This window comes from Sylvia atricapilla, chromosome 6 (genome assembly GCF_009819655.1).
Source record: "Sylvia atricapilla isolate bSylAtr1 chromosome 6, bSylAtr1.pri, whole genome shotgun sequence".
Classification (NCBI taxonomy): Eukaryota; Metazoa; Chordata; class Aves; order Passeriformes; family Sylviidae; genus Sylvia; species Sylvia atricapilla.
The window spans coordinates 50678466-50702528 of NC_089145.1; the positions used below are offsets into that span (position 1 = coordinate 50678466).

At 35.6% G+C, this 24063-nt stretch overlaps 1 protein-coding gene across 3 annotated transcripts in view; it reads left to right on the forward strand.

Annotated features, from left to right (window-relative positions):
- RPS6KA5 (ribosomal protein S6 kinase A5) overlaps positions 1-24063 on the forward strand; it is a 70432-nt gene that overhangs the window by 8722 nt on the left and 37647 nt on the right. For 2 of the 3 annotated variants that reach the window (XM_066321914.1, XM_066321915.1), the window contains exon 1: positions 18136-18233. Coding sequence is in view for 1 of the 3 variants with exons in the window: in XM_066321913.1 (XP_066178010.1) it covers positions 2416-2487; positions 13451-13669; positions 17287-17402; positions 18126-18233 (515 nt within the window). In the remaining 2 variants the exon portion in view is untranslated. Of the gene's footprint in view, positions 1-2415; positions 2488-13450; positions 13670-17286; positions 17403-18125; positions 18234-24063 lie in introns of those variants that run through there. The other variant, XM_066321913.1, reaches the window with a different exon arrangement.

The following is a 24063-nucleotide window of genomic DNA, read 5'->3' on the forward strand; positions in this document are numbered from 1 at the left end:
GAATGACAAACTTTCATCCTGGAGAAACTGCACTTCATCTGTGCTAGAGTGTCAAAGTGCTGCGCCTGCTCTAGGGGTGTCATTAGAAAATGGCAGACACATGCTATTAAGCTTGCTTTTCTTGCAGTATGAATTCAGAGATGGACTGAGCCCTGCAGCTGAGGCTCCTGGAGCAAAAACATTGCCATGTGGCAACTTTGGGAGGAGCACTTTCTGGGAATTGTTAATCTTTTCTTACAGCTTTGAAGATTTGTTATTCTTATTTTTTATTTAAGGATAATTTTACTACTTGGTTTATAGGGAGTAATTGTAAGAGAGTTTGTCTCAAGTGTCCTATCTTACTTATGTGTGTTATGCAGCATCCTTTAGCTGTCTTGTGGGATGGCTTTTTTCCTCAGTATGATGTAAAAAGAATGAGGTGGGTCTTATTTTGCAGTTATCATATGCTTATTTGTGGTGTAATTTTCTCCTTTTATTATGAAAATAATATTATGGTAACCTTCAAGGCTTTTTTTTTTTTTTTTTTTTTTTTTTAGGATAAGGCCATTAAGCATCCTGAATGGAAGTAAAAATGAAATTAAGTGGAGAGTGCAGAATTACAGCTCACATTGAAACAAGTACACAATAATTCAAACTAGATGGCACTCAGCTTTTTATTGTGTAGCCTCATGAAAGTGGAAAAGCTTTTACGAATGTTATTGAATGTGCGTTTATGGTACAGTTTAGATTAATGGATTGAGTTTTAAGACTTGATCTCTTTTTAGGATCACAGCCAGCGCTGCAAATCTTCAGCATGTTAATGGAGATGCAGCATTTCTTTGGGTTCCACTCTTCCTATTCAGTTCCAAGAATATGGCAGGATTAACTGACTGTTTTACTTTCCAGAAGGGTGTTTAATTGAAAAGCCTTCTGCTGATGCTCTTACAGGATGTGAGATAGTAAAACCTTTCTGGAGTAGTCCATCATGGAAGATCCAAGTCAGTGGATCTTGAAGTGAAAACCTTCCCGCCCCGAGTTCAGCAATTACTTAGCGGGTGTCCACAGAATTTCTGTGTCCTCTATCTGTTCAGTGATGTCTACTCCTTCATTAAAAAATGGATACCCTAGCCCTGGTCTCTTTAGAATAGTCTGCGACTTCTAATGTCCCTGGCAGGAAGGACAGTGTTTTGAAACTGTGTATGTTGAGTATCATTTTCAGTACTTGTTAAGAAGAGTAATATGTAATATTAAATTGCTTGAAGAGAGTTTACTTTCTGTGACACAACATACCCTAATTGTATAGACACTAACTCAGTCTAGGCTTGCCTTACCTGCTATAACTCCTGCGTTGGCACATGAGTGTGGTCTCCTTACTGCTGTCTTAAGCAGTGACTGTGATGTAGCTCTAGCAGGAGTATTTGTTCTGTTTGCAATCAGAAGTAGCGCAGTGAGCTTCAGTTCAGCTGATGTGGTGCCTATTGACTCACAACTTGATTCTGCATCCTCACTTGTGCTTATGAAGCTGCTCAGTAAAGTGGATCAGGGAACAGAACTTGGATGTGAATTATCAAACTTAGTTACTCTTTTGTCTTGCTGCTTTTTAGCCTGGATCATTTCAGTGGGGGCTTTTGCTGAATGGTCTGCAGTCATGTTGGTGCAAATGGATGCATAATACTATGATAGGAATGAAAGAGGGGAAAATTTGCAACTGCTTATGGCTTTCTTATAGGAGCTTAGGAAAGGAAAAAGAAAAGGTAACAAACAATAAACCAACCCTGCACAACCCCTTTTTTCAAAGAGCAATTTTTACATCCCTGCTTAGAAAAATGTACGTTGGACAAAATACGTACTCAAAGGGGTATAGATTTGTATAAACCTAGAACCTTCTGCTTCTAGACTGTGCAACAAATGACACAACTTTGTAGCAGCTTAGATTTTTCCATATCTGTGAGTTATGAAGACTTAAGGGCATTTCTACTTGATACTAATGGAGACTCTTTAACAATCCTGTGTTACATGCATGACCAGTTGGAACTCTGTTTGTCATCCCAAACACCATATAATAAAAAAAGGGGAGTATTTGGGGTGCTAGGGCTAAGGGATGGCCTTTGGCTGTCTGTAACTATGTGATTGGAGATTACAGACAAGGTGGAACTGGACTCTTTCCAGAGGTGCCCAGTGATACACTGCAAGATGGTGTATACAGACTAGATGGGCTTCAGTTACTACTCTGTGATTCTACACCTTCAGGTACACTGATGGCAGCAGGAAAATTGCTTTCCCTTACTTTTCAAGTTGAATACAGTATGAAACTGGGATGTCTTCTTAGAACTGCTTATTTAATTCATCTGCTAACTTGGTTTTACTGATGTAAGTAAGATGACAGTGGTGTTTTGGTGTACTTCATATCTGATGTGATTTTTTTTTTCCCTTCAGCAAATTTGACAGGCCATGCAGAGAAAGTTGGCATTGAAAACTTTGAGCTCCTGAAGGTTCTTGGAACAGGGGGTAAGATGCACTATTTTTAAATTAAATGTTGGAAGCTTTACCCTTACGTATGATTTTGTTTTCTAGCTGAGATTTTGGTTAATTGGAACATTCTTTAGGAAGATAGCACTTTTGTATTGCTTAGCATATTTTTTTCAATTTGTTTTTCGCAGATATGCAAAATTGGGGTTCACATGTTCTAGCACAGCACTTTTAAAGATGCACTTTTTTTAAAAAAGAAAACATATGGTTGAAAATTTGTGAAAATTTAATATAGTTGGTGAGAAACTGGAGTTAAAACATGATCTGGATAATTATGTTAAGTTTTCAGAGTGTGTTTGGGAAAAAAATCAGTGATTTTAATAAATTATTAAATAAGATGCTCCATTTTTTAACTAATCTGTTTAGGGTTGCTGTTGGCTCCCTCACTTTCTGTCCTAGTCAGATCCTAGTATTTTTTAAGATGGATAATGTTTGTTGTTATATTGTGGATTTCAGTACAATGTTGGAGATTTTTAGGATGTTGTAGGATTGCTGATGGCAATGAACAAAAAAACTTTGTTTCCCTTTTGCCAAAGGGACACACAGCCCCTTGTACCAAAAAGTATCAAAAGTACCAAAAGTAATGGCTTTTATTCTTTCTAGGGTGTTTACACTTTATGTATTTTGGTCAGTATTAAGTCAGATGCATTGTTGAGTAGATTGGGGTAATCATAAACATGGATCAAGGTCTGCAGGAGTGTTTTGCTAGTTAAATGATATTAAATTTTTGATTGTTTTCAGCCATTAATGGCTGGCAGTGAGGCTGTAATTCCCTAAGACATTACTGAAAAGAGCAAAGGATTTTGATTTTCACTTCTAGCTGTCATATAGATTCTTTTAGAAATTAATTAAGCTATTAAATCGCCTGAGAGGATATTTTTCTGTTTCTGAAGTAAGTTTTTTGAAGTTTAAATTTAAACATGCAAAAAAATTGATACCTTGCTGTCAAATTTCAGTAGTTAGAGGTAGATACAATGAAGCTTTAAATTTATAGATAAATGTCGCATATTCCTGGGTAGAAGCAATCATGATTTTCTGAAATGGTCAGTGTGGATCTGAGTGGAGTTGACAAAAATGAAATTATAAGCAATTATGTATTTATGTGAGGATGTCTTTCTCTCCTGCTGATGGAAGCATTGGCTGGATTTGTAAAGTTTCTTAATTTTGTTTGTTTGTTAACTTTTGCCATTGCTCTGAGGTCATGCTGGTATTGCAACTATCACATTTGGGGTACAATTTGATGGTTTTCATTAGGGTCAGCCTTCAAGTTCAGACCAGCAGAGGCCTAATCTCCTTTAGTCTTTAGGCAGTACCTTTGAAATAGCCCATCTTGCTGTTAAACTGTTGTCAGTCATTCATTACTACCTTCCATGCCTTCTTTTCTTCATGAACAGATTGGCCAATGTTTTCTTGGCCTGGAATGCTCTTAGTTTGGCAGGTAATGGTTAGGCTTGCAGTGCAAAGCTATTCTATTCACTCAGGTTAACAGGATAATTTTTGAGGGATCCTTTTCAGAAAAGGCTGCTACAATGGGTTGACAATGGGATTACTGTGTGTGTGTGAAGTAAAAAAAAAAGTCGAGTAAGCATGCCTGACTTTGTCTTGTTCGGTAGTCTTGTTGCTCCAGAAATGTCTTTTGTCTAAGCAGATCACAAACTATTTCAAAAACTGATTAAAAGATTCCTGCAAGCTCTAGGAAACCAAGGACTCCTTGAGTATCTTGGAATGGTATTTGTAGGAAGAGTAGTTGGAATTTGTTGTGGTGTTTGCTTTTTTGGTTTTTTCCCCCGCTTTTTTGATACGCAGTTTTGATCATAGCCTCAGATTTTTTGCTTCAGAAATCTAGACCTTCAGGGCAGTCAAGAAACTTTGTTCAGTCTCAATCCTATGATAGCTAAGACTCATGCACTAGATGTATCAGAGGTTGCTGCTTCCTAATTACTGGATGGTATTAAGTGCCAATGACCTGATCAGAATGGAGTTGGTTCTCTTTGCTTTTGGGTAAGTGACCATCTGTCAGTTGGCAATGTTTGCTGTCACATGGAATTGCTGAAAACAGGATTCCAAAGAGGTCGAAGAGGTCCCTTAATTGCTTGGTCCAAGACACAGTCAGTTACACCTGCTTCACTCCTGGTGGTGGTTCATTCTTAAAAGCCTCCAGTAGCAGAGATTCTACAACCTTCTTAAAATGTTCTTGCTGATGAAGTTTAATTTCCTACCTTGAGAAACATTCTAGTCATTGCTATAAGCAAATAAACAAAAGCCATCTTTATTCTGGCAGTGAAAGCTTTATCCTGGTGTGAGCTTTTAGGTAGTATTGATAGAACTGTAATGTAATTAATGCTAAATAAATCTGTGATGCTGTTTTAAAGTGTTTCACTGTGGAGTTATGCAGCATGCAGCATTTTCAAACCAATGCTTAATTGATTTACAGTAATGCAAAGGAGAATGTACTGAAACCTCACAATTACATTAAGTGATGACTGTAGATGCTGTTTAAACTAATTACATTATTTTAAGTATATTCTGCCACGAAGCAACTGCAATAACCATAGAAGATAGTTTAAACATGTTAAATTAAATGATACCTTGTTAAGGTTTTGTAATTGTGATAGTTGCTTACAGACTCAGTGGTGATTGTTTTCGGGTAACAGCAGTGAGGGTTTATTTAGATCTTCATTTTTAAGCTTTGTTTTAAACGTTTAAGATTATTAGAAATAGTATTTGTGTGTGCTGATGTTTGTCCTGTGGAAGCCATTTTTTGTCATTACTTTTTTCATGCTATGGCTTATCATGATTTCATACTTACTATTTTCTTTAGTTTTAATTGCTTTCTTACATTCTTTTGTCCGTTTTCTTCTAATATATACACTCAATTGGAAGCATGCTTGTTATATTTTGCTTTTTGGTATTAAAATTCTATCATACTATATGCTTTCTTCTTTTGACCTGAGTCTCAGTGGAAAGACAAGGAAGCAGAAGTCTGAGTTGGGTCATTTTACATTGCATTAAGGGCGTAGTAATAAATAAACTTATCCATTGAAGAAATAAGTAACCCTTTACATCAGTAGAATGAAATACATGACAGTGTGCCACTGTTAATGGAGTTGTTAATAGTGTACTTGTTGCTTTGGGTACAAACTATTACTGGCTTGACTTCTGACTGGCCTGTGTTCTGCTCAGTATACACTTTTTGAAATTGTGTGAGTCCTTTTCTTTTTCTGTTACTGTATAGCCTTGCTAATACGGACTTTTCAGATTTCCTGTCCATGTTCATGCTTCCAGCTTGTCCCTCCTATCTAGTTAGAGCTTTCTCCCTGTGACAAAGAAAACTAGAGTCTATTCTATAGAAGCAGGTTACTTTTCAGCAAAGTAATCTAATTGCTTCCTGAAGCCAGGAAAGGAACAACAGGAGAAGGTGGCTGTGTTGATTTATGCACGCCCACTTGGCTTATTTGCTTCATTCTTTGAAAATGTGTTTTTAAAATAACAAAACACTGTAGAGTGCATTCTGGTTCATACGTTTTTCTACCAATGAATTACTCCTTTTTTTTTCTGCTGAACTTTAATAAATGCCACCTTCGTTCACTCTTTCAACTGTGGTTTAAAAGAGACAATACAATTGGTTCTCAAGCATGTGCACTTATAATCCAGTCAACCTTTTGAACTACAGTCCACTAATGAAGACAAACAATAATGAGAAACAAGACTCTAACTACTGTATATGAGGGAATGCTTTATATATGCTCTTTTGGGTTTAAGTGCTTATGTGGGAAGGATATTCACTTTATATGTGGAAGATCCTTAGAATCTGAAGGATTTTTTCATATGAAGGGAACAAAATTAGTGGGATGAATGTCAGATTTAAATAACCGTCTCAAAAATCTTGTTATAAAAGAGCATATAGTAAGTTTCATCTCAGAGGTCAGAAAGTATTATGATAAAGTTAAGGCTGTGAAAGGAAGTTACCTCTTTCAAAGCATATTAAAGAAAATATAAAATACTCTCAAAAGGAGGAAAAATAAAGAAATGAGGATAATGTGCTTAGGAGAGTGAGACAAAATTAGTGAGTATCTAAAAATAATTCCAAACTCCAATTAAATATTTTACTTCAGTTTCTGCTGAGGACAGCTAGAATGTACACTGAATGGTAGGTGGGATGGCTAATTGGAGACAGGGCTTGGAAATGGAAAATTAGTTTCTGCATGAAGAACAGACTGAAAAGAGGGGGTTGTGTTCAGTCTAAGAAACTGGACAAGTTTGTCCTTTTCATACACCAGAGAATTCTGAAAAAATCTGTACATTAAATTTGAGATCAATAGGAAACATTCTTTTGGAACTAATGTCAGAAAGAATAGCAAAAATAGTCTTACATTTAAGAGGGAAAGGAGAAAATAAGATGATAATCCCAGGCAGCTCTTGGTTAGTTGTTCTGACTTCATCAGACTTCAGCAGTGTGCAGTACCTTTTAAACAATTTTTGAAGAAAATTATTTACCTTAATTTTTTGATAATTAAAAATTAGTAGCATTTATATCCAGTGGTCAAGTGTCTTGCATTTGAGAGCTGCCTTCTAAAAACTGACATGCTTTAAAAATGGAAAAAAAAAAGTTAGGCATGTATTGTCTACCATAACTATTTACTGTAATAACATTTACTTAAAGAAAAAGGGTAAAAAAGACAAAAAAGAAACAAAAGCAAAATATTTATATATAGTATGTTTTAAGATGCAATTTACCCTCTCCAGTCACTTTTTCCCTTTCATATTAATCATCACTCACTTCTTTAATGGGAGAGGGAATTTATTCTTGGAGTAAGTAATAACGCTGAAAAAATTCCAATAATGATTCTTGCCTACCTGAAATCTAAGGAAAGATGACAGAGAATGTCTTGCTTTTGACAGTTTGGTCATAGACAATAAATTAGAAGTATTTAGAATGGTATTATTTGAGGTTTGTTAGGGTTTCTGTTTGGCTTTTTCACCCCATTTTTAGCTATTGTTAGAGCTATATGCTTTTCTAACTTTGTCACTTCCCAATTTTTAATCCATATGGACTGATACTAGCACAGTGAGAGTTCTGCCTCCAAATTCCTTAGGCAGATTAAATCTAAATCCAAATTGCAGAGCAAAGATGTCATTAGGCATATATCATGCAACAATACAATGAAATTTATTCAAATCCTTAAATATTTTGTACCTCTGAGCCTTCTCCTTTGTGGTCTGGTGATTATTCTTACACTGATCAGAATGTAAAAAAAAGTGCTCTAAGAAAGAGGTGTAACTTATATTAGCACTAGAAAAGATTAATTTAAAAAAACCTGTCTAGATGCAAGTGTAAAGTTTTGACCAATTTAGAAGTCCACAGAAACTATTCAGTATGCTCTAAACAGTAAGAACTGTGCTCCTTTTTCTCTGTAAGAATCAGCTGGTGTAGTGCAATGCCTTAATGTGCTTTCATTTGTACAGAAAGAAGAAAGAAGCAAAGACTACTTCATGTTTTTAACTCATTGTCTTTCAGCAGGTGTGTATTTTAGAATACTCTAATGACCTGCTGAATTGTTACTTAGAAGGATGATATGTATTACTATGAATATTTACATATAATTATGTCTAAGTATATGTATGGTTATATATACTTATGATATATTACTATGAATTTGTGTTAATGGAAAGGGCAGTAGTAAAAGGGAAGTTTTAGCACCCAATTATGTTTTTATATCTCACAAATTGAGTGCAAATTTGGTATAAATTACTGGTGTGAAATCTCTTTAGTCATCATGAAGGCTGATAACCATTCTTTAAATTTTTATTTTATTTCTCTTAAGCTGCGAGACTAACAAAGTTTGTGTATGTGTTATAGAGCCATTTAGTTTTTCTATCATTACGGTATTTTCAATGAATTCGGGAAGTGGATATTTGGTGATTGTGTGAGTTTCATTATGGGGCATATATTGTTGGCTGAATATTTCTGCTTTGGCAGTAGATGAGATGTGCATGAGATTTTATGAGAATGAACATTGAAGTGTTGCTCTTTGAGAAATTAAAAAGGCTTTACTGAAGTACAGTTGTCAGGTAAGAGTATTGTGATTAGCTTATGCGCTCTCTCTTTGCTGCCACTCAAATAAATTGCTTTTGCAGTGTTGTCTTCTAAGTAGATTTCTTGTGGTGATACCAGAGATTCTGATGTTGAATATATTATGAGTCATTTGGTTAAAATAGTGCTACTTAAGATTTATTCTCATAAAAAATGCTGAGAATCATCATCATTCTGTCAATCCTTTTCAGATTCCTGAAGAAACAATTTGCACCATGGCAAAGCTCTGTGTTGCAAAGTCTTTTATGGCAACAAGAGTGTGGCTTCTGGAGATTCTTACAGCTATTGCACTAGCCAGATATTTTGTCTGTGACTACATGTAAAGATGTAGTAGGTTCTGCAGTCTCTCACTTAAGATGCATTATTATATGTTTCTATAAAATATGATTAAAGGTACAGGTAGCCAAGTGCTACAATCATGAGGCTTTTGTTCATTTTAAGTTAGCTTAATGTTCTCCAACATTTCTGATAAGATTTCTTCTCCCTGGTGATGAGTAGCTGGTAACCATTCAGTCTGACTTTTGTATACTCAAGTCCTCATAACTATGAAGTTGGAGAATGCAACATAAAATGCAAAATCTTGAAAGAGACTGTCCTGCATATCTCACAAAATAGAAAGATATCACCTAATCTGACTCTACTTGCCATTCTTGAGAGATATGTTATGAAAACTTATTTATGAAAGCTCTCCTTGTAGAGAATTAGTTCTGTAGAGAAGGGAAGCATTATTCCTTAGGGTGTGATGAGTCAGGTAAAAAACTTCTTAAAAAGGATTGTTCAGTGTATGAGCAGTATCAGTTTTGTATACTCACTGCAGTAGAACTCAGAAAAAAGCTCACATGTCATATGATAGTTAAAAACTCTCTATTACACATCTGGAAAAAATCCAGAAAGAAATCTGGAGTAGCACGTGATGCTTACTGGAAGCTCTGTATGCTATAGCATTTTTAAAGGCCAACTAAATTTGAGTGTCTCACATCAGGACAGTATATACATTTGTCCAGTGTATTTTCAGGTTTGAGATACTTGAGCATTCTATTTGAGAAAGTAGTGTGAAGGTTTGTAGTAGAGTGAACAAGGAAAGTAGTGTGAACAAGGGTTGGACAAAACAATGAGCTGGTTAGTTTTTCTGTTTCATTATGGCTTAAGGAGAGGCTTACAATGATGGTTTCCTTACTGAGCTTGTAGCAGCCTACCGTTTGGGGTCTGCCTGAACCAGAGATTCTCTTCAGAGTTTTGCAACACTTGCTGTGCTTTCCTCTCCCTCAGGGATTTATGTAATCTTTTTAAATCAATCTACATTTTTGACAGCTGCAGTATCATGTAACAGTAGTTCCACAGCTTAACTGCGTTTTTGTTTGTGTGCTTTGCGTAGTTTTTGATGCTGATATCTAATGATGTAATTTGTTGCCTTAGTTGTTTTGTTTCTAAAAATAATGAAAATTTGTTCTTTATCATCCTTCTTATAGTTTTTGATTTTTTTTTCTTTTTAACTCTTTATTGTCTTCTGAAGTACTCTACTTTTTCAAGCTAAATAAAACATAGAAGTATATTTAGTTCTGTTCATGTTTAGAGTTTTTATCCTTTTCTAATGTTTTATACCTTTTTTCTCATGGGAGCAAGGTAGTTTGGGGCAGAAGACAGAAGGTACCAAAATAGTGTGCTTCATTCAAGACAGGAGTATACAAAGATTTCTCCCACAGCATAAGGGATTTCTGGGTTTGAAGGTGTCATTTCTTCATGTCAGTTCTTTCTTTGAAGTTTCTAACATTCTATTTGGAGTTGTCTTTGACAACTTCAGGTATTTTCCTCTGCTCACTTCTAAAATGATGTTATTATATGCTATTATGATACTTCATGTGGATTATGTGTTTACTATTTGAAATTTTCTCTGCCAATGTATTTTTTTCAGCTACTTAATATTTTGATACTGTGGTAGAGTTTTCAGCAGTCAGGGTCAATTTCTGTTGCATTAGATAATTTACTAAACCAAGCAATTTTTTTTCCTCACTGTTCATATATGACTCAGTTAGGCAGGATGAATTCTTGGGGTGACTTGCTTTCTCTGAAAAAGCTGAATATTTCTTTTTAACCTTTTAGCTTTTTGTCTTCTAATAGCTCTTAATTTTTTAGAGGATTCTCTCCTTTGCACCCATAACTTTTTAGTGTTTTAAAGACCTTTTTTGTAAGAGAATTTTAGTACCTTGATCTAAATAAGTCAACTGTTTCATAGTTGCTTTCTTCTGATTCTTTGGGCAATAACTATTGCCATCTGCAAAAGTAACACTCATTCTTTCCTATAAAGTCCTGGTGTGTCTAGTACAGAATCACGTAATGGTTGGGGTTTGAAGGGACCACAGGAGGCTACCTAGTCCAGCCCCTCTTCTAAAGCAGGTTAACCCAGGACATGTTGCATGGAATTGTATGCAAGTGGACTTTGAGTAGCTCTGGAGTTGGAGACTCCACAGCCTGTCCCAATGTTCTGTCACCCTCAAAGAAGTTTGTCCTCAGTTTGTCCTCATATTCTTATGGAACTTCATGTTTTTCGGTTTGTGTGGGTTGCCTCTTATCCTGTTGCTGAGCCCTATAAAGAAGTGTGGCCCCATCCTCTTGACACCTGTCCATAAGATATGTCTACACATTGATGAGATCTCCTCTCCAGGCTAAAGAGAAGGAATAGGCTTCTTATTTCACATAAGAAATGCTCCAGTTTTCTAATCATCTTTGTATCTCATTCTTCATAGAAATATGGCAGATTGTTCAAGCATGATTTCCCCTTGATGAATCCATGTTTGCTGATAGCCTTCTTTTCCTCCACACGCATATATATGATATCCAGGATGAGTTGTTCCATCACCTTTCCGGGGTGAGGCTGCTTGGCCTATGGTTTCCTGGATCTTCTTTCTTGCCCTTTTTTGAAGACTGGTGTGGTATTGCTTTCCTTCAGTCCTCAAGAATCTTTCCTGTTCTCTTTGACCTTTCAAAGACAATGGAGAGTGGTCTAGCAGTAATATCTGCTAAATCCCTCAGCAGTCGTGGGTGAATCCCTCCAGGGCTTATGAATTTGTGGGTGTCAGGTTGGCCTAATACTATCTTCAACCAAGGGAAAACCCCTAAGGCCTGGGATTCCTGAGGGCTAGCCTTAGCAGTAAGAAGCAAAGGTGTTCAGTAACTGTGCTTTCTCTGTACCATTTGTCACCAGAGCACCAATTTCATTGGGCTGTGGGCCCACATTTTCATAAGTCTTCCTTTTCCTACTGATACCCTTGAAGAAGCCCCTCTTGTCCTTGATATCCCTTGCCAAATTTAATTCCAAGTGGACCTTTGCTTTCCTTGACACATACCTGCCATACTCTGACAATATTTCTGTCTTCTTCCCAAGTGGCCTGACCCTTTTCCCACATTCTGTAAGTGTCGTTTTTCTGTCTGAGTTTTGCCAGAAGTGCCTTGCCCATTCCTTCAGGCCCCCCTTTGCTTCATGTCTTATTCACAGGGTTGTCCTGACCTTAAGCACAGAGGAAGTACTAATTGACTAATTAACAATTTCTTTTGGACCTGCCCTACCTTCTAGAGACCTGACCTGTGAGATGGCTCCAGGTAGGCCCTTGAAGATGCCAGAGGTATTTTTCCTGAAGTCCAGGGCTATAATCCTACTTATTGCCATCCTTCTTCCATGCAGAATCCTCAGCTCCACTATCTCATGAACACAACAGTCAAGGCTTCTTCCAGCCACTGCATCTCCAAGCCATCCTTTTTTGTTTTTTTACGACAAGGTCCAGAAACACATCTCTCCTTGTGGGCTTCCTGGCCACCTGTATCAAAGTTATCAGTGCTCTTCAGGAACCTCCTGGGCTCCTGTGTCCCAAGCTGTGATGTCTTTCCAGCAGCTGTTGGGGTGGTTATGAGAACCGTGGGTCTGTGATGGTGACAGCTACTTCCTGCTGTCTGTGGAAGGCCTCATCTACTTCCTTTTGCTAATCAGGTGGCCAGTTGTAAACACCCGTAACAGTAACACCCATTTTAGCCTATCCCTTAATTCTTACTCATAAGCTCTTGGCTCCTTCTTCATCTACCCCTAAGCAAAACCAACTTTTTAGTTGCTGTCTTACATAAAGAGAACTGCACCACCTTGCCTTTCTGGCCTCTTTCCTGAAAAGTATGTAACCATCCATGACAGTATTCCAGTTATGCAAGCTATCCCACCAAATCTTTGTAATAGCAGTAAGATCATGTCCCAGCAACTGCACACTAATCCTGCAGGTTTGCCTGGTAAAGATATCAAATTTATTTGTGTAGAATTCCCAGGAGTCCATTTAAGTCCAATATGAGAGCCTCAGAAAGCTCCTGTGTATGAAATACTGATGGGAAGAATTCATTGGCTTTTCTATGGGTTTTTGTAACTTCAGTGCTATAAAACCAGCAATGAAAGTGTATGAGTTGTGCAAATATGAGCAGACTATTTTGAGAACAAAAAATAGCATCTCCTACTCATAACTTTTGCTTAATTCTAGGTATGGATGTTTCAGATTATTACAAAGGACAAAATCATCAGCTTTTAGAATTGTTTTTAAATACTGAAGCAGTTCAATTGCTTTTCCCACTCTTAGTGTTCAGTTTTGAAGCTCATTTGTTTGAAATATTGCTCAGAAAAGGTCAGTCTGAAAAGAGGAAAAGTGGTTTAGTAGATTTTTAGCCTGAGTGATTACTGTCTGCCATAACAATGAGTAATTGAAAGTAATAATGGCATTAGCCAGATCTGTAGTACAAGTAGGTAACTTGTGGTTTTGTCTCTTTTTCTTTCCTTTCTTTGTTTTTGGGTTGTTTTTTTCTTCCTTCCCAAATTTGAAGCCTACGGAAAAGTATTCCTAGTGCGCAAAGTAAGTGGCCATGATGCTGGAAAACTGTATGCCATGAAAGTACTGAAGAAAGCAACGATAGTTCAAAAAGCCAAAACAACTGAGCACACCAGGACAGAACGACAAGTCTTGGAGCACATTAGGCAATCACCGTTTTTGGTCACATTACATTATGCCTTCCAGACAGATACAAAACTTCATCTCATTTTAGGTGAGTACTCTTCAGGATTCAAGTTCTAATAAAATAAAATTAAAAAAAAGAGCCCTTTTATCTCAATGTTTTGTAAAGGTTTTTTATGTGGTCTAAAGTACCGTGTGTTTGGAGATTGCATGAGAAAGCATAGGAAGTAAAGTACTGTTCGTCTTCAAGAGTGTCTGTGTTTGTGGTTTTCCTGTTTGAGCTTTAGTATGCCACTCTGACTTGGAGATAGTAGTTATCTGTGACTTATATGCAGCAAAAAATCTATGTGAATGTTCATCAGTCACCCGAAGAATTTGCTTTGTTAAACGTTTCATTATGAGATAATTTGATCTTTGAGTATTGAGATACTTGCATGTTTCAGTTTTTGGGTGTTATGAGACAATCCAAAATCACACCTTTTTGTGCTGAAAGTAGAGCTTGATCATAAGGTTTGATACTACTCTAATTTTAGAAATATTTCTACCTTTCAGATTAGCAGCAAATTTTGTGTTTGGTGTATGAGGTGTATTTGTAAGAAAATTTCCAGTAAGTTTTAAAACCTTCTTACTTAGAGTAGTTTAAAAGAATTGTATAATGAATGATTAATTTAAGGCTTGTTTTCATAATATGGTTCTCTAGTAGAATGTTTGAGGAAGTAAATTGTCATTTAATTGAAGTGTAAGTTTTGCATTCCTTTTTATCCATAACTTCCATATTTAACCTTTGTTAATGGTCTGATTTACATCAAATTAGCAAAATTTTATTAACATTAAATGAATCTACACCTCTAGCTGTCAGTTCTTAGAGTGGTGTTCTATGCATATATCTTAGTTTCGTATACTACAGTGAAATAATAAATATGTAGAACTAAAATGGAGTATTCACTAGACTCCTTTTGAAAATGAGAGTTGAAAATTGTAATAGTTTCTTGCAAATTCCTCTGACTAGGACATTAAAGAAATAAATAAATGATTGTCACAAATAAATAATTAGAAATATATTGATAGCTTTGTGATTCCTTGATAGTAACTTCTAATAATTAAGATTTTGAAATTTATGTTAGATTTAAAATGATTGACTAATGATTTGGAAAAAATTGAAATACTAAGTGAGATAAAATGTAAACATTTATTATATACATTATAGAACCATTCTTTAAGTTCAGGTATTTTTTTGCTAAAATGCACCTTAGATCTCATTACAAATATTAAAAAACCCCAACAACAACAACAACAGAAAAAAAAAAAAACAAAACACCAAAAAAACAACCACCAGAAAAACCCACCTCAAAACTGAGATAGATGTAGTTGCCTAAAAATAAATACATGGTAGGGGGGAAGTTTAGATGATAAGCATAATTAGAAGGCCATAAAAGCCTCTTGTGTGAAAGAGAATTAAAAGCTTGATGTTACATTCTCATAAGGGTCAAAAAGGAGCAAGCCCATTAGTCCTGAAGAATGCTGTGTAGCAGATAGTGCAGATGGGGCATGTGTCCACCATAACACAGTATTGAGGTGAATATTGTGTTATGGTGGACACATGCCCCATCTGTTTTGAAGCAAGAAGCTCATACCTAAGATATAATTACAGCCTTTTGGTTTGGTTTTTTCTTTTTCATAAGTTCTACGTTAATTCTCAGCATGTCTGTTGGGGCACGAAAAGTCTTTTTTTCCTTCATTTTCAGCAGAAAAGAAGAATAACTAGTTAAAAAATGCCTTTTAATGACTTTCTATAACAGTGAAAATTTCTCTTCCTTGACATGATGTAAAGCTACTTGATGAATCAACTGGGCATCATGCCCTCTCTAAGAGGGAAAAAACCCAAACTATTTGTTACAAGTTTTTCATGTATTTTCAGGTGGTGTTTTTTTTTGCGTGTGTGTAAGTCTGTGTAAATCACTTCAATTTAGTTTTGGAATTTAAGTGTTTCAGAGGCTTCTGGATTTTGGGGCAAACCAGTATCTGTCTTGTTTTCTTGGCTGAATTTGGTGTGTGAGCTACCTGCTATTTTAGTTTTTAGAGGTTTTAGAGTTGGAGCCCCAGTGCAATATTTCGTATAGTTCTTCATCCTGTCAGATTACAAAGCTATATGAATTTAGACTGAATCAAGTCCAGACATGCAATTGCATTTCTGCCAGATTTCCAGAAAACAAAGTTGAGAGTTGATTCCAGTTTTTATGTTGGCTTTAAGCTATATGGAATGAACAAAGTGTTATATCCATGTGAGTACCATCAATTCTGTACAGAACTTGTCGTGCAAGGTTAACCATCTAATAATTTAAAAAACAGCTAAATAATCTGAAATGTCAGGTGGAGTTTGTTTTGAAGTAACCAGGATTTTTTTTTTCCTTTGTGTCAGTGATGTGTTTGATCTCACACCAAAAATTTGAAGGGTGGTTGTTTCATTGGGCTGTGGTTAGTGTTACAACCTGAATAGAATTCAGCTTGTTGTGCCACTCCTGTGGCAGCTTTGGTTTGGATCTGTCACAGTCCTTAAAACAATTCAATGGCAATTCAATGCTTAGCTTGTACTAAGTTAGCAGTTCTGGCTAGAAATACTTTAAAAAATTGTTTCTGTTACCTTTTTTTACGTGGTGAAGTCTTTTTAGAAGAAGGAAGCAATTGTAAAATTCTGTCTTTTTCATTTACTTACTGGTCTTGATAAATAATCTTCATGTTGTTTGATTCCACTAATATCCCTTTTCAAAGAGGGAACTAGAGAACTGAAAAGTGGAGCAAGATCAGAATGTGTGTGATTTGTATATAAATGTTTACTCCTTCAAACTCTTAACTTAAAATAGGATTGGATTTGTAATTTATACCAACAAATCTATAGTAACAATATTCAGGAAAATACTGAGTAAGATTTTGTGGGGCCTGTTCCCTGCTCTGTGTATGTAGACCTCAGATATAATAATGGGGGCTGTGAGGTTGCAAATCAATGGCTGTAATGTACACCTGCTATCATAAACAGTTCTACATCTAAAATCTGTTTGTGTTACGGTGGAGCTCTGTTGTAATATTTTTTTTCCCTCGCCCTTACTGTGGGAAAATCCTTGTGTCATAGTCTGCAAAGAATGAAATTGTGGTTTCCATGAGGGAGTGTATGTGGAAATAATCTCCTGCAGTATGTGTTGCTGTTAAGGTTTCCCTTGTGAAGGGAAATTTTGTAGTTGTCTATAGTGGATTATGCCCCCTAACACCTGTATTCTGAATTGCTTTTCTTTGTGTCAGTCTGTCTTGGGTTGCTCATCAGAGTATTTCATAAGTGTCTACAAGGGTCATGTTGGCAGATATAATTTGTACTTCTTTCTTTTCATATTCCCAAATAACGAAAAGACTGATTTTGTGAACCCCCCTGCCCCATCTTTATAATTTAGGAATAGTTGAGGGTTATTTTATGGTTTAGCTGCTTATTCAAAAGCAGGTCTTATTCTTCTTTCAGTCCTCTAAGAAGGAAATTAAATATTGTACTGCATGATGAAATACTAGTGAATTGCAATTAAGGAAAAGCATCTGATAGTAGAATGTGTTACTAAATAACTTACAAAGTACCTAGTGATATTCCAATAAGAAATATTCCAATAGTGATATTCCAATAAAAATTTAGGAAAGTGAAATTATAAGGTTCTATGTTCTATTTTTTAGACTATATAAATGGAGGAGAATTGTTTACTCATCTTTCACACAGAGAGAGATTCTCAGAAAATGAGGTGCAGATTTACATCGGAGAAATTGTTTTGGCACTTGAACATCTCCACAAGGTAAAATAACTTTATCCTGGTGCTGAATTTGAGTACTTACAGCTGTATTCTTTTTGTATCATGTAAAGTTAGTTAGGAGAACTGTTGTTCTACTTTGTTTTAAATTGAAAGTAACTTTATCTAGCAATGGGACATAATCCCTAATGAAGTGTCCCTCCTCATGACAAATGATTTGTTCATTTTTAGTAATCCTTGTGAAATGGTGTATGTCACTAAAACTAGTTTGTAGTGAACATGACCACGTTTTGGGTTGTATTGTTTAGTTATCATTGTTTCTAAACAACTGAGTAGTAGAGGTCTAGCACAACTGTAGATGTGAAAAGTGTTACAGTTCTCAGAAGTAGTAAGTAGATTTGTAGACTATTACAAAGCATGCATGCTTGTATGGTCCATGTCCATACATTTTCATTCTAAATGAAAGCAGAACTGAGTTTAACACTTAACAACAAGTATTTGGTCACTTAGAGATTCAAGGAATATACAGTATGTCCTTTAAATGTTAAGACATTAATGCACAGTGCAATTTCTGAGGATTTTTGTGTAATTATAAAATTATTTCTTCAAAGGCTTTTAAAATTTGTCTTTTTTTGAGGTGCAACTTTCATGTGTCAGATTACCTTAATAATGTGAATTTTGGTGTCTTTATATTTAAAAGCATTTGGCAACATCTTCTTGATGTGGTTACACTATTTGGAAATGCTTTTTCTTATATCCTGTTTGCAGCTGGGAATTATATATCGGGATATAAAACTTGAGAATATTCTCCTCGATTCTGATGGCCACGTGGTGCTGACAGACTTTGGTTTAAGTAAGGAGTTTCTTACTGATGAGGTGAGTATTTGGCTCTCCAGTAAGTGTGGACAGAATTGAGCAAGATGACAAAGTCTCACTGAAATCCTAAGCACATTTGAGAAGGGTGGAAAACCTGCATTCCAGACTTCTACATCATGGAACAAATTCTAGTTGTCTGTGTTACTAGGTTTTGACCTTTCAGTTTATTGGTTTTAGGCCTGTCAGTGTTGTCATACATCTTTGTTCTAGTTTTCTCCAAAAAGCTTTCATACTTTCTTCTGCTGCCCTTGACATGAAAAGGGAAAGACCTGCTTAAGTCTGAAAAGTCACTTATATTTTCATTTTCAGATGCTTTTAAAAAAAAAGCTTGACTGTGCTAATTCTTTGCAATGACTAGGCAAATGGTATGCTATGACTCTTCTTTATGCTAATAATAATTAATGTATTATTATCTTGTCTTTTTCTCATGTCTTTGTGTCACTTCTAATAAGCTTAATTGCAAGCTTTTAGGATAAAAGCTTATCTCTTACTAAGTAAGTGCATAGTACCTAACACGGTGATGTCTGACTATTGATGTTAGCTGTTAATTATTTGTAAGGTACAGTTCTATCTCCAAATAGGCTTTTTAGACTTCAGAGAGTCAAAACTGTGCAGGATTTTACTTCTGAGAAAAATTTAAAATGGATGTTTTTTGGCTTTCACGTTAGCTATCGCAGGTATTGAAATCTGGGACTGGAGATCTAAAAGTCTTTGTTAGAAGCAGCAGAAGGATTTTCTAAAAATAGATAGCTGGTAGTTTCCTCTAGAATATTTGCATTTCGAATGGAGTCTGGTAGGATTTAGGAGGGACCATTTTAGAAGATAAAAAATTTTATTTTCTGAAGCAGGGAAGTAGTAGAGGTAATCTCAGTATATTCCTTCTAAGTTACAGCACGAGACCAAGAGGAGGTCCAACTGGTACGAGAAGGGATTAACACACTGGTGTAGCTTGCCACACCAGTGCCAGGGAGTAAGAACAGAGAGATGCCGTTTTCATCAGGAAAGAATGATAGTAAAAGGTGTGACTAGGGAGAGTGGGACCTGTTAGACCTGTGAGAGGAACTATGGTAGGCACAAGAGACAAAGTCAAGTATTGGTATTACTCCACTGAGAGATGAGAAAAGGAACAGTACCCCAGCCTCTGAGCCAAAGTTGAATGAAGCCTACATATTCACTGTGTTAAGGATGATTCTGCTGTCCGATTCCCCGGGGTAGATGAATCAGAACCTTATAATATGATATATTGTATAATGAATCAGAACCTTATGATGTGATATATTGTATAATGAATCAGAACCTTAAAGTCTCAAACCAGTTTTTTTTTTTTTTAAGAAGTACATCTCATCTGTGCTCACCTTTGGCAATCATTTGCAAGCAGTGCAAGGAAGGAGGGGGGCTTAGACAGGCATCAGAGATACCCGTTTGCTTTATCCACACTCTGAATTGGATTCCTCTTACTCCAGTCATTAAATAAAGCCATCTTGCTCCTTGGTCATTTAATGTTGGTTCTTCTGACTCTAATCCATTCTGTTTTCAGTATATATCTTAGAAATGTGTTCATTTAACGATATTTTTTCTTTTATTCTCTTTCACATTTTATATTTGTCTTCCCTTTAAAAAAAAGCTCAACATTTCTCATGATTCTTTTAACAAAAAAAGTAATTGCAATTATGCTGCTTGCTTTCAAAATTTAAGAAATTGTCTGCATTTGACTAAAGTTTTCATGTATGCTATTGTAATTCAGCTACTGAACTTAAACATGATTAAAATCACCCATTTACACATAGAAATTGACACTTCATATTGTATTTTCATATTTGTAGATAGTCAAGCTACTACTAGAGCACTTAAAATTCATTACAATAGATATTTAAATTACACTTCTGAACCAATGTCCTTACAACAGGTAGAATTTGCCTGTATAGCTGTTTTCATGCTCACTAGGGTAGCACTTTTAAATAAAATTACACAACTGTGTCAGTCAGGTAAAGGTGTAGCATTTGCAATTTAATCAGAGCTGTGTACTTTCCTTTCTCTCTATTTCTTCACATATCTTTCCTGGTCCACCTGCTTCTTGCAAGAATTTTGCCATTAGAAATGCATACTTAAGCAAGTGGAATTTATTGTAGTAACTCCCTCTTTGGTCTGATTATCTGAAACAACTTATATTTAGGTTATTAAAAATGTATAAAAATTATCGTAGTAGAGATATAAACTATATTTAGAGTTCTTATTAGAGAGAAATACTTCACCATGTATTTTTGAATTTTGGATAGTTTTATAGTTAGTAATGCTGGCTAGAAAACATAACTATTCAATTTTTTCGTTCTCTGCTATCATCTGATGACTATTAAAGATTCCCATGTACCTGGCTACCTAATGAGTCAAACAGGACTAAAATCATTACAGCAGATTGACTGTTCTACAGTGGAGAGTTGGGAAGCTGCTTTTCCTTAAGCACTGTTTGAGTGAAAGGAAGCAAATGCCTGTGGCTTGCAGGAAAACAGAAACCTTTTGATTTCTGCCATGCAGCTACTGAAGCACGTGCGAAGAGTGCATTGTCAAGTATTCTTTGTTTTACAGTTACTATGTGAAAGTAGCATGCAAGAATTAAACATCCAAGTTAATGCAGTGCAGCTTTAAGAGCTTATTTTACGGTACTGCTTTGCTAAAACCTGAAATTTGTCTTTTACAACTGAATCAACAGTGGTGTTGCCTTTTTTTTTTCTTTAAAATGAAGCAATATGCTTTTATTTACATGCAAGAATAAAGTAGAAATCGAGTAGAATAAAAAGGAACTTTCACATAGGAAAGGTAGGTGTCACAGGGTATTTAAGTATGAAATTACTTTTGATGCAAACTTCATTTAAAAGCTCACGAAGACATACAGTTTTACTAGCCTAACCATAGAGTGGGATTGGGTAGGAGATTAAGAAATAGAAAGAGATTTAATATTGCTTTTTTGTGGCATTTATATTCTAAACCCTGTAATGAATTTAAGGCTAGTGTGTATCATTTTTAAATCTCAACTGAATTATAAACAAAAAAACCCCAATTTTATCCTTACGTTTTCATGTATTTCAGTCTAGTGTTTGTCTAACTGGGTTTCAAAGTACATTTGTACCTGACATTAATATAAGTTATTTTTGGGGACATGGAGAATTGGTGGAACTTAAAATTTCCACAGCAGTGTGCATTGCATAAGTGAAATCACTTCAGTGCTTCAGTGTTGAGTTTTTTGTTTGGTTGGTTTTTCTTAAGTCTTGTAATATATTTATCTTTAAATACCCCAGAACTCCAAAGTTGTTGGTTTGGGGTTTTTTTCCATTGTATTTCTTGTGTGTTAGCTTTATCTTGTGGACTTGTAGTTTAGGCATATTTTTATCTTACCTCATTAATAGCTCCACTTCTATGCTGGAATTGTTTTGATTTGGTCAATGTCAGTTTAACCTAGTCATCAGGTGTATTGCTCAAGAGGTATTTCATTTTTAAAAATCCTTCTTTCCCCTACCATTGCCTTTAGTTCTGTAACTACACTAAAAGTAATATTTTAGCATACATGGAGATCTTTGTCTTAAACAAAATAATATGAACACATGCATTGAATTACTGTAAAAGTGATCTATTTGACCATGCATAATAATTAATGTTTTTCTTTGTAATTAAATCCAGTAAAGTACACTTTCTCCCAGAGTGGAGTGAAATGCTCCATTTTTCTGCATTGATATATTTTTCTGCACTAGCTTAAGTTTTTTTCTGAAGCTTTTGTGTTTGCTTAATGAAGTTCAAAAACATTAGATAGTAAATACTGAATGTTGTCAGTCTTCAAACTGTGTATCTGTGAGCATACAAATGCCTTAGTAATAAATAATATTAAAATGGATATTCAACATAAGGGATGATTGAATTGAAACCTAAGACACTTGGGTGGATGTCTGTGTACTTTGATCTGATGTGCAGAATGAATAGTTCATATAAATTGTTGTTTCTTCATCTGAAAATCTCTAGATGAGAGTTGCAAACTTAGTTGTAACGCAAAATCCTTTGCATTGTTGAATTGTATTTGACGATAGAGTGAACATTCTGTTCTGGAAAGAAAAGTAGTATGTATTTTTAAAAGATTTTAAAGAACATTTCATTGGAGGAAAAGTGATTAAATGGAGGCTAGTTCACTATGGGTTTTGGTAAACGAACCAGGAAGAGATTTGTATACATTCTTAGTGCAGTTTAAAGGTGGTCCAGAACAGAGAGAAATGACTCATTTAGTGCTTTAGGAACTGTCATCTACCTTGAGTGACCTATTAGATTACCTCTGCATTTAACTTTAAGACCCTTTATAATTGTCCAGTTTGAGTGATGATGTCTTGTCATTGCAATTAGACAGTGCATTCTCTTGCCAAAATTAGTGAAATTATCCATACTTCAGATGACCTGCTACATATACTTCCAAAAATTGGAATTTTGAGAAGAATCTAGAACGAAATCTTCATACAAGCTGGCAGTGGTACATACTTGCATTCCTCCCACACAATAATACATGGTTTCTGGATTTTCTTTGTCTGGAGAATTGAGACTTTTGTTTTCTTTACTCTTAATTATTTGCTTTAAAATCCATTCTCAAGAACCGGTTTAAATAATTCTTTGTAGAATTGTAATTGCATTGCACTGTGAAAGCCAACATAGCTGTCATAAAAATCTGTGAAAAGGGTTCTTGAATCTCCACTTGACATTAGATGAGGGTGTGGCCTTCCACTGGCTTTTGTTCTGGGGTCACAGAGGCAGAGGTTGCAGGTTTCTTGTTTAACACAGTTCAAGGTTTAGCTGCTCTTGCTGTCCCCTATAATTGCCTGTTCTGATGGCATTTGCTGGCAGGCAAATCCCATTCTTGCTTGAAAAATTCTGTAGCATCATTCCTATGTGTTTTGGAAGCAGAAATCATTAGCCTAGCTGTAGCAAGAGGCATAGTGACCAATATGGTATTTTGACTTAACTGACTGGCTTCTTCAAGTTGGAGCAGGTGCCAGGACAGGATGTTCAATTCATTTCGCATGACCCTGTATTTTTAAAAAATCCTTCATACAATGACATTTCAAACTAGTGAACCTTTAATCTGCCCTATTGCAACCATTCTTGCTCTAGTCTAAACTTTTGTTTTTATATTACAGTCTTTATTATGATTTTGTTATATGCAGCAGAGCAATCTCACTAGTGTACCGCTGAACTTTTTTTTGCCTTTGTTCTTCCTCATTTGTCTCCTGCAAAGGCCATAGTTTTGGTTATTAATAGAAGTTTACAGCTACAGAAGTGCAACAGTCTTCAGCTGAGAGGCTTTTTGGTTGAAGTTACACTTTCTGACATGGACCGCTTAATTATTCAGTGTTAAGTTTGGATATTATCCCCAATAAGTTTCTCAAAGTAATTGAAACAACAGCAAAAAATTAATAAAAAGAAGAAAACAGTCAGTATGGTAAGGACTTTGTTGAAGCAAGGTACCCCCCCATTTTAAACCTAAATCACATCACACATCGTTGAACTGTGAGAGTTCTTTCTGCCAATTTTCATATGTCTTTCTAAATTAAGACTCTAATTATTGTTATTCTGGGCAATTAAAATGACAGCAAAGGATGTTACAGGTATGATTTCTATGGAAATGGGTTTTTCCTTGGTGCATTTCTATTTTTGAGTCAAATATCTATGATAGGATGACCTCTAAGGCTCACTGAAGATACAGGTCCTGTTTCTGCCCAGAATTCAGGCTTTTCAGTCTGTAGTTGTGATTTTTCTGAAATACAAAATCCTTTCAGCAAGACAGCTTGTTAGAAGAACCTCT